Source organism: Notolabrus celidotus, chromosome 15 (assembly GCF_009762535.1).
Source record: "Notolabrus celidotus isolate fNotCel1 chromosome 15, fNotCel1.pri, whole genome shotgun sequence".
Classification (NCBI taxonomy): Eukaryota; Metazoa; Chordata; class Actinopteri; order Labriformes; family Labridae; genus Notolabrus; species Notolabrus celidotus.
Genome location: NC_048286.1, coordinates 25,260,182 through 25,271,555, shown reverse-complemented (window position 1 = coordinate 25,271,555; position 11,374 = coordinate 25,260,182). Strand labels below are relative to the sequence as shown.

The window sequence follows — 11,374 nt, the reverse complement described above, 5'->3', positions numbered from 1 at the left end:
TCAGAAAACACAACGGCAAATCAGAAAACAGAACAACAAATCAGAAAACACAACGGCAAATCAGAAAACACTAAGCCAAATCAGAAAACACTACAGCAAATTAGGAAAAAAGTTGTGTTTTCTGAATTGCCTATCTGATTTGCACTTCAGAGCCACCATAACATTGCACAAATAATATTCACCATGATGCAAGAAATTAAGTTTAGATGCTCTAAATTTCCCAATCTTCTTACCACTGAATCAATACATTTTAAATCAACCCTAAACTGTGAGCACCAGGGGTTTGAAGAAAGGTGCCCTTTTTTTTTGTTTTCGCCCCTGCCCCTCAAACAACTTGAGTACACCACTGCCTCCGATTATCTGTTTATGTCTTTGCAGGATACTGTAGAGGGTCCCGGGGCCTTATGTGACCTGTGTTTAGCTCAAGTGTGCAGCAGCCTGGACGTTCTGTGCAGCAGGCGAGCAGACGGCTCTATGTGTCTCAGCTGGGCCCCACTTTTCCCACAGGAGATGGCTGACCAGTTACTGCAAAAGATGGGTACTTTAGGTAGGTATGGGGGGGTGGGGGGGGAGAGACACCAGGGGGTCAACAGCTAAGGACAACCGATTGCAGCTACTAAGTGATAGCGCCAAAAGTTTCTCAAGAGGAGTATATAAGTTGAAACCATGACAAATATGACCTTTGGTTAGTTTTATGTTTCCATCCTCCACGGGAACTCATGGAACTCATAACATACAATAACTTATAGATTAAACTAAATCTGTTTGCACACCCTATCAAATTTAATTTCTATATTTGCATTATGTTCAACACTGTGTTTAAAGACAAATCAATCCTGACTGTCCTCTGCCAGCCCTGCTCATTTGAATTTGCTGTACTAGAACATAGTACTTCACGCCATCACAGAGAGACCATGGATGATTTAAGATTTCCATGGTTAATAATCTTTTACAAAACAGCCAGAACCTTGAAGACGTAGGAGCAACCGATCATTAGGGTGATGTTGTTGCTACAACAGATGGTTGAGTTAGATTGGGCTAATGTTAGTTAGTATGTTATTCTTGTAAAACATATGCAGTTCTCATTTGGGTCTGTCTGTCCTGTAGTTCTTTGGCTCTGTTAACTGAAAAGAGATGCCTGAAAATATTGTTTGTTCCCTAGCTGCGGGTGCATGAAGCAAAATGAGCAAAGGCCTCATATTGGTCCCGGTTGTAGGACCTCAAAATCACTAAAACTCTGAATGTCAAAGTACCATTATCCTTAAATAACCTTCTCATGGTATGACATAATAGTTCAGTGTTTTATGCCAGGATGAGATGGTGGGAAAAGTCTTTTCCACAAGCACACAACTGGCAAAACTAATGCTTCTTTTTCCTACAACATCCCACTGTTTGCTTCTTTTTTTTTCTACAAGGGTTACTGAATGACACAACTGTTGGCATTTTCCGAAACTGCAAAGAGCTCCGCCTGCGCCGAGCCACCCTCCGATCCTGTCCAGTGTCCGCAAAAGCTTTTCGCCTGGCTCTCTGCCCTCACCGGCTCCAGGAATTAGACGTCTCCCACGTCTCTTTGGGCCTTACTGGTGCTGACATTGTCTCAAGCCTGACCTCAAACCTGGAATGCAAATCTAGCCTGCATAGACTGTCCCTTAAAGGGCTACGTCTGGACTGGGGGTCTCTGGAGGAGGATGATGAAGGACATTGTGTTGGTTTTAGTGCCCTGCGTGGTTTAAGGACGCTCAACCTTGCAAACACAGACCTGATAGATGCCATCCTTGAGGATATCTGCTCTCTCCCTCAGCTGGAGAGTCTGGACATCTCATGCAGCTCTGTAACAAAGCTTACCGCTCTCCTTGATTGCAAGAGCACCTTGAAATCTTTGATCGCACACCAGCTGCAGCAGCTGGACATGTCGCCCGCCAGGTTGCTGTCTGTCCTTAGCCAGCTTCACGCTCTCAGGCATCTGGACTTTTCATTTGATCATTTTACTATGGATGACAGTGATGGGGGGGACGGGGATGAAACAGTGAGGCAGCTTCTGGAAGGGAGTCCTCAGGTCCTGCCTTGTCTTGTCTCTCTCGATATCTCTGGACGGAGGAGAGTCACGGAAGCAGCAGTCAGAGCGTTTGTGGAGGCCAGGGGTGGATTGACCTTCCTCGGCCTGTTAGCCACCGGGACTAGCTCCTGTGATGTTCTGTCTACACGAAAAGACCTTAAAGTAAGATTTCTCTGTTAGAATTGGGTTGATGTTTGTGACATGTCAGAGCATCTGAGGATGTTTTAAGTAGACACAGCCTGACTCTGGCATAAGTTTCCCATTTGTCTCTAACTTGAGGCTCTGATTGTATATGTACTTAACATGCACACTGCATTTCCTTTCCCTCTGAATGCTGATACTCTGTATGTGTGTTCAGGTAGCTGGAGAGGCTAATGAGAACCAGCTGTGTGAGGCCCTGAGACGCTACAGAGACCGCGAGTGTTTCATACGAGAGGCCCTCGTTCGTCTCTACAATCTAATCACCGACATTGACAAACCGCGACCCGATATGCTAAAGGTAATATGTTTAGCGATGCATTTACACGTTATATTTCAGGAATAATTCCAGTTACTTCAGAACGTCCTATTTTTATGATCTGTCACAAAATGAGTAGCTCAGATTTGCATTGCCTTCAGCATTTTTTGACTTAAGATGAGACAATATTTCAGCCCTATTTCTAAGAAAACTTCAATGATGGAAAAAAATAAGGTTTGTATTGAATGTCACTTCAGTTATACTTTCTGACTGAGTATGAATTACAAAAAGCAGTGAAAGACATGACCAATGTGTAAGCACTGTTAAAGGTTTGGCCACAAACTCAATGAATTTATTCTCTCTGGTTTGATTTCTCACGGGTCTCTTCCATAGACTATAAATATTGGACGTAGTATCCTTGACGCCACCCATCTGTTCCTGAATGCTGTTTTGAAGGCAATCGACGGTGGCAGCCATATTGGAAATGCTGAACTCAACCAGGCATAGTGTGACATAAAGAGGGATTAAATTCAGTCATGTCCTTATTTGGGCAAAAACTCGTAATATTAATATCTTCTGACCGTCGTGTTAGAAAAAAATTTGCCCCTGTACAGTGTGTGCTGATAGAGAGATTAATTACGTAGACCCAAGGTATTTTTGAACCAGGCTGTAAACATGATTATTAATGCTGCAAAGATCGACTTTTATGATTTGGTGTCTATGTGGTTTCCTGTGCCACTCCAAGTAACCGTCCACCATGTCCATCATGTGGCAACATCCATTATTAACTTGTGTGATAGAAGTTGTGGCAGCTTGTGGACGACAAGTGGCAACCTCCGGTCTTAAAATATAAAACCCATGCGGATGTGCTAAAAACTGCAGTTCATCGAGCATTCACTTGAGGCTGGCTGCAGAAACATTGGAAACCACATAAACACCAATTCAAAAAAGACGATATTTGCAGGAAAAATAAACATGTTTACAGTCTGGTGCAAAAAACAGTTTGGGTCTGAATAGCTAATTTCTCTATAGACACACACTGTACGGGGGGTACATTCTTTATAATATGCTATAATATGATATGACGCTTACGAGTTTTGCCTACATAAGGGCATGTCTGACTTGATTGACAGGCGGGAACACTGTAGCTGTTGGCTAGGAGGCTCAAAGCCCGCCTCTTTACCTCACAATCGTTGGACAGCAGCAATATGCCTGCAGCAGATGACGATTGGCCTCAAAACAGCACTTCAGAAACAGATGGGTGACGTCACGGATACTACGTCCATATTTTATACAGTCTATAGTCTCAATCAAAGACAAGGTCTCTTGAAGTAGCAGGGAGTGGCTGCACATTCTGACAAATAAAGGCAGGTCTCAATTAGAAGCCTTTATACACTAACTGTTGAACAGGTTGTCTCTGCAATGAAAGGCCTGATTTTTATTCTTTCATTGAAATGCAACATGTCAAAAGCAGCAGGAAATCCCTTGATTGATTTTCAAAAGCATGACAGGAAATGTACAGGAAGCCGAACTTCAACTTCTGTAGGAGAAAGAGGGCAAAAAATCCGTCTTTGTAGTGGCGGAAGGAGGAGGGTTGCTGATCAGCTGGCACACGTCATCAATCAGCATTACAGTCTGTCCCACAAATCCCAGTGAGTGACAGGAAGGACAGGGAATATCGCATTGCTTGTGCTGGCTTAGAAAGTAGAAATACAGACAGAAAAATATTGAAACCCCTTCTTTACTGGGAAAAGAAAAAAAATACAGAAAAAAGGAAAAGCCTGTCTCCTATTGACAACTAACTCAAATAAAAGGCAAGGTGAGTTTATAGATAAACAAATGAAAGCCTGGGCTAAAAATAACAGTTTCATAGAAATTTTGCTCAAGTATAACATTTTAAAATCTTAAAATTTGAATGAGTTACATGATTAAATAACATATTTTAATTCAACCATACTTCTGTGTTACCATGCCCCTCTATTACAACCACTTTTTGGCTTCGTATAAGTGAAGATGACCTCTGATCTGACATAATAGAAAATAAATGACTGTGTTTATGGGTGACTGAAAAGAGGAAAAAGAGAGGCAGTTTCTATTTAATCTTACTCACAAATATATAGTAAATGCAACGTAACAGCTCAGATGTTGGGAGGGTATCATGCAAGCTAACATCCTAACATCTGGCAGACCCTCTGTCCCGTCACTGTCTAATGGAACCTACTGAGTAAGAGAAGAATATACATCATCCACTCTCTACATCCCGCCCTTTGTAGACCATTAACAATTTGACTACCTTACATCAACAGTCACAAACACAACCCTTTTATTCTAACAGAAACCTGTTGTCTCCTGTAGTTAGTGCTCAGCGGGATGCAGAACCACCCCACCTCCCTGCACGTCCACTTGGTGGCGACAGCGTGTGTGTTCAACCTGACCACTCAGGACCTAGCTGAGGCCATGCCTGTCAGCCTGCTCAGCTGCACTGTCACCCAGCTGCTGCATGCCATGAAGACCTTCCCCAACCACCAACAGGTCAGCAAGTATGCTCAATGTATCTGATTACAGATCCCTGATGATTTTACACATCAGCAAAATGTACCTCCAAATGCTTCTGTTGCTGACCTCACATTTGCTGCATTTGGTTTACATCCCATTCCTCCATATTTTAAACAGCTTATAATGTCCCCATATATTTCCTTTCAAGCATGGTTCTCCAATTCAAAGAATTCCCATCTCCCCAGGTGCAGAAGAACTGTCTGCTGGCGCTCTGCAGTGAATATATCCTTCAGGATGTCCCTTTTGACAAGTAAGTTACCCTCCTTTCAGCTGTAATATGAGGCATGAGCCCACGGTAACACAGTAGCCAAGATAATCAGTACACTCATGGAGTGGCATTCTAATGTTTTTCCAACAATTTGTGATCCAGTCAGAATATATTTTGTCTTGAAATGCGAGTGCCAAAAGAAATAGTTCCTCCTGTTATAAAAATTGCTTTCCTGAAGTCAAATTTTCCCAAGGCTAGTCTGTACATCTCTGGTTTATTTTTATAATACTTTGTTCCTCACATCCCCAATGTGATCATGGTTCAGGTATTTAGCAGCCACGCTGGTGATTATCTGGCTGAGCAGCCACGAGGATCCCACCCTCCAGAGGATGGCCGTGGCTGTCATCTCCATTCTGGTGTCCAAGGTCAAGACTCTGCTCACTTACTGTGCATTAGTGCACTGCAGGGAAAATAGCATGGCACCTGTTGGTCCAACCTGCTAAGAGCCTTTGTGCCCTTGTCCCCTTCCCTCCTGTGCTTCTGTGACACTAGTCTTAGCAGCTAGCCATGCAGTCCAGTTTAGTAGTGTGATAAAATTCAGTTTGACATTTAGGAAAACCGTCAGAATTCTCAGAAAGACGTGTGTGTTTGTTTTGTTTTTTTCACAGTTGTCCACAGAGGAGACCGCTCAGCTTGCTAAGGACATCTTTATTATGAAGGTATTTGAACATTTTTAATGAATGTAATTCCAAACTTACACAACATCCCTGGATTAGCACTAGATATGCATGAGTGTATTTCTAGTTCTCTCTTTGTCTTCCTCCCCTGCTATTTTCCTCTACTCCCCCACTCTGTATTCTCATGTTCTCTGTCATTGTCACCTCATTTCTCACTCACGCACTCGGCCTTCTCGGTTTACTCAATCACGTCTCTCTTTCACTCTTTGTGTATGTAATCAGGCTTCTCTGCGCGCCTCCGTTATTTCCATTCATTGTATGTCTGGTTTCACTTATTAATATGTAAACAATTTCATCCAACAGTTGAACTCACCACTGCCAAAGGATGTTTCCTGCTTTTTTTTCTTCTTTCTTTTGCCCTGTTTTATTTTCTCTATCATTCCCCACTCTCTCGTTTGTGTCTCACAGCAGCTGCTGGCAATCGTGCAGCAGAAAGCAATGGTGGGAGTGGTGGACTCCACTCTGAAGTTCGCCCTGAGTGCTCTCTGGAACCTGACGGATGAGATGCCCACTGCTGCTCGCAATTTCATCGAGTGCCAGGGCCTAGAGCTGTACGAGGAGGTTCTTGAGGTAGAGGACGGAGAAAACACACTGATAGGTACAATAATAGAGAAGTGAACCCACACACAGGGTCAAAAACATTTCTCCTGTCTTTTTTTTTTTTGTGTTGCAGTCCTACTACACTGAACCTTCAATTCAGCAGAAAGTGCTCGGCCTCCTGGTGGGTTCGGTTTGTGTGTTTTATTCAGGTTCATCCTGTTCTTGCTTTAATAGAATGTTTATTTTAACCTAAGCTCATTTTCCTTTTGCAATCCTTCCTGCGTTCAGGTTGTGACATCATCACCTAAATCTAACCCCAGTTTTTGTCGAATATTTTCATATACCCTCAAGCGTTTCAAATTATTTAACCAACAGGGATAAAATTAAATCCATCTGCAGGCGATCTGACGTAAGACAGTCCCAGTTTCCCCCACTGGCAGTATCATCTTTCTGCCAAGTTACATCCAACATTATTATTGCTGTCATCACTGCTGTCATCTGTCTGGCTGTGCTGCAGAATAACATCGCAGAAGTGGAGGCGTTACAGTCTGACCTGATGGGGGAGGATCTGTTGGAACACATCCTAAGCCTCCTGCAGGACTCCCAGGTAGAGGTGGGGGTGCGGTACTTTGCAGGGGGGATCCTGGCACATCTCACTTCCAGACGCGAGGCCTGGACCCTGGATGACGAGCTTCGCAGCACTATACTGGAGCAGCTGGTGTGTGTGTGTGTGTGTGTGTGTGTGTGTGTGTGTGTGTGTGTGTGTGTGTGTGTGTGTGTGTGTGTGTGTGTGTGTGTGTGTGTGTTTGTGTTAGTGTGTGTGTGTGTGTGTGTGTGTGTGTGTGTGTGTGTGTGTGTGAGAGAGAGGAAACTGCTTCGGATTCACTTGAGTTGCATTAAACAGAAAGTTAAAGTCAGATTTGGCTCTTTTCAAACTGGCTTTGTTTCTTTGCAGCATGCATCCATAATGACATGGAGTCATCTGGAGAGAGAGATGGTCTCTTACAGGTAAAGGGGGATGGAAACATGGGAAAAAATAAAGTTTGGTTGTAGGGGAGATATTATGTAATGCATTTATTCATCCTGTCTGTTCGATTCCAAATCAAACTTTATTTAAATTCTTCCCCGTCAGTAACACACATCCCACATTCTGTCTTCTCTTACATAACCCCCTCTGTTGCTGATTTAAATACATTTATGTCCTGAATACCAAATGCATAATTTTACAACTGAGATAATCTGTGTGGGAATATTTATTTGGATAACAACTGAGTATATATGAATGCTAGAGGAAGCTTGAACTTTGGCAAGAACACATTTTGAAGTGTAATGGAAATCATTTCTGGCGTGAGGGTTTGGCTTAGTGGTTAAATTGCACATCCCATGTACAGAGGCTATAGTCCCTGAAGCAGGCGGCCTAGGTTTGATTCCAACTCGCCTTATGTCATCCCACATTTCCTCATTCCAGTTTCGTACTCCCTCCACTGTCCTATCTCTGAATACAGGCATAAAAGCACAAAAATACATACAAAAAATAAAGAATAATTTCCCTGAGTGACATCTAAGTAACATTATAAGCATAGCATTAGTGCTAAATGAGATCAACTATCTGGTAGCTAATATACACTCACACATTTTTTGAATCTCTGTGTATTATCCCCTTGTGTTCTTTATTTCAGATCCTTTCGTCCATTTTTGGGACTGCTGCAGACTTGTCAGCCCTCAGGAGTGCAGCTGTGGGCAGTCTGGGCCATAAATCTGGTCTGCAGTCAAAACAGTAAGACTCACAAACACATCACAGTAGAGATACTGGGGGTTGATTTGACTGTGTTGGACACAGCATATTTAAATCAATTTGACAAACAAAGCTGTGTGTGTGTGTGTGTGTGTGTGTGTGTGTGTGTGTGTGTGTAATCCAGTACTGTATCTGCAATGGTGAGTCATCTCATAAATATGTTGAATCACAGAAAAATAAGGCCTAACTGTTATGTTAATATATTTGAATAGTTTCAAATGATGTTTTTATCCTCACATATGAAGACTTCCTGCTGTTTGTTTTGACTTTAAAAAAATAGGATTTTAAGTGTTTTTGTCATACTATTCTGTATTAATTTAATATAAAACATATCTGTTATTCCAGTTGTAGTAATTTACATCCTTCAGAAGATGTACATCCTGTTCAGTGTCAGTTACACTCATAGAGTCTTTGCTCAAGTATTAATAATATGCAGGTGGATCAAGGTAAGCCTCCCGTCCTTATCACTTCTTCTCTTTATCCTCCAGCTTCACATTACAGCAGCATGCTGGAGCAGGAGGGCGTGACTGAACTTCTGAAGGCTTTGGCTGCACACACTGACACACACAGGGACATTAAAGGGTTTTCGAACAGCATCCTGGGAATGATAGACCCACACCAGAGTCACCAAGAACCCTTACAAAAGCAGATTGGGCCTCGAAACTCTTAACAAAAGTGATTGATTGGGGGCTCTGCGTTTTGCCTCAGAAACGCAAGACTTAAGGCTACAGATATTGACTTACAGTTAAATATATTTTTGATATAGAAAGTATGAACACATTTTTTGCTGTTAACTTATTTAAGATTTTTTAGCTTGAATCCTGAAACTAGTAGAGATCTGTTTCTGTTGCTGATAAAATCAGTGTTTGTATTCTGAGGTTGACTTTCTGTTGAATTTGAACAAGCGTGACCTTTACAAAGTGTCCCTAATAAACTGGAGCTTACATTGTAAATGACTCATAAAATCAAAACCTGACACTAGAGGGTGCTTTGGTACTGTAGCTCCGAGGCTGGATAACCCTGAAGGTCTGATGTGCAGAACATTCAATCATTATTATGTGTAGATTAAAGATCATACATGATAAGCAGCAAGATACCAGAGCAGTCTGTATCTGCTGTGTTTATCTGTCTGTGCTGAGGGCCTCATTATAAATCAGTCATGCTCTAAAATAAGTCATCTCCTCTCCCTCACTCTCTCACACTCTTTCTCCCTCTGGTACTCTAGATGCTGAATTCATTATATTTTATGTAACACAGCTGGAAGACAGAGCTGCTCGTAGGCATCTACAGTCTATTCTAAGTTGGTCTATTAATAATTCCTTTTGAAAAGTGGATTAACAACCTCACATGAATATTTGAGTTGTACTGACACGTTCAACTTTTATGTGTCAAATCCCCTTGATTCACATATTTATATCCCCCTGAGGAATTCAAAGGGATCTAACAGGATATGGCTTTTCATGCTTGTGCCAGGTTAGTCATCTCCTTGCCAGTTGAACAGTAAAGCTTAGGGAAAAAAAAGCAGCGTAAACTGATCCAGGGTCAGCATTTAACAGCTGTTCCAACCCCTAAACACATCTCACGGTGGCAGCCCTGTCAGATCAGAGGTCAAGTGCTCTGTAGTAAGTGCAGGGTGATGCTATCGTGAGAAGTTCAAGTCATGAGATGTGTGGGAAAATGCTACTGCTTTCCTAAGGCTGTAGGTCACTCAATAGCCTGCGTGGTGGTTTTGCACTGGTGTCCAAAAACGTAGCATGCAAGAAGGTAAAGAGAACACGAGCTAAAGGGTAATAGTGGTGTGTATTTCCTTCATCAGGTGTTGAGTTTCTGTTCCTGTTCCTGTCTCAAAGAGCTATCAATATTCAAGTGACACAAGAGACAGAGGTAGACTGTCAATTAGAGGAAGGTAATCAAAGGTTGGAAGAATCTGAATGGAGTAATAGCCTGGCTCTGGCCTTTGAAACAAAAGATAACTATCAGCACCTTTACAGCCAACTAATCAAAGATGCATCAAAAACTGAGGTTAAAAAACTAAAGCTCTGGAAGTAATGTTCTAAACAATGACTTTGCCAGAACCTATTACAGTCTCTCTGCTTGTTGTTCGAAACAGGTTTCCAGCCCAGAAACAGTCCAGAGCGTAATTCCCTCATAAAACCCCCAAAACAGTTTTACATTTTAGGCTTTTTTTATGGATTTAAAATAACATATATCAATCATGTCTGTACATATGTGGCAAGAGATACCAGCGCATTATCTTAGCTCAACATAAAGACTAATCAAAGTGTTGGAAGCTAGCCCATCCCTGTTAAGTGATAAAATCTGCCTATGAGCATGTTACATGCTCAACAATGAACATGTTTAAATTGTTAAAAGAACAACAACAAACATTAAAGTCACATTTTGGGAATTAATAGCCTTTGAATGATATTGTCTTGGCAAGGAGTAAGGATTATGTGGGGTTACCAGCAATGGTCTGGACATTTTGTATAGTTAAAGCTGCTGTTGGTAGGAATGGTGTAAAAAATGTTGCTATTTTTCTGCTGGGTTGGAGAAAAGCTCATAATACCCATCAGTAATCATCAATAAGTGAAGTTATTTAAGACTATTGCGAAATCTCTGCGTTTTCCAATGCCTTTGTATTAAGCAATGTTATTATTCCCCTCGTTCCCGTTATGACGGACCAATCATAGCTAATCTCCAATCCTCTGTCCTGATTGGTTAAGGGGCGGCCCCTACTACATCCTCCGATTGGTTATGAGTCCGGCACTATCATGACTGCACACGCCGATCTGTGTTGGCGGGCTAAGAGGAAATCTGGTTTGGAGGGATTTAGTTGACATTCGAAGTCCCTCTCTCTGAACAGGTGTTTACTCCGTGACTACCAACTGCAGCTTTAACATACCGCATTAGTTTTGGTAATGATAGCATGAAATGTCTTGTTCTGGTCTATCACAGTGACCAGCCTATTGCTTTATTTTCTAGATTTCCAGGAAGTTATCCTATCATCACAATACAGACAAGCTTA

At 42.0% G+C, this 11,374-nt stretch overlaps 1 protein-coding gene across 1 annotated transcript; it reads left to right on the top strand.

Annotated features, from left to right (window-relative positions):
- Positions 1-382: 382 nt before the first annotated feature.
- Positions 383-9,302, top strand: LOC117826615 (protein zyg-11 homolog). The gene is made up of 13 exons (XM_034702800.1): positions 383-547; positions 1,416-2,218; positions 2,415-2,555; positions 4,869-5,045; positions 5,255-5,319; positions 5,603-5,702; positions 5,946-5,996; positions 6,423-6,584; positions 6,688-6,735; positions 7,072-7,272; positions 7,510-7,562; positions 8,234-8,331; positions 8,838-9,302. Exons 1-13 carry the CDS (start codon positions 475-477, stop codon positions 9,017-9,019), a joined length of 2,154 nt encoding a protein of 717 aa, XP_034558691.1. The 5' UTR covers positions 383-474; the 3' UTR covers positions 9,020-9,302.
- The last annotated feature ends 2,072 nt before the right edge of the window (positions 9,303-11,374 follow it).

Coding starts and splice junctions, on each gene's coding strand:
- LOC117826615 (XM_034702800.1), top strand. CDS start 475: ATGTGTCTCAGCTGGGCCCCACTTTTCCCACAGGAGATGGCTGACCAG. Junction 5,703..5,945: donor TCTCCATTCTGGTGTCCAAG/GTCAAGACTCTG, acceptor TTTTTTTCACAG/TTGTCCACAGAGGAGACCGC. Junction 6,736..7,071: donor AGAAAGTGCTCGGCCTCCTG/GTGGGTTCGGTT, acceptor GCTGTGCTGCAG/AATAACATCGCAGAAGTGGA.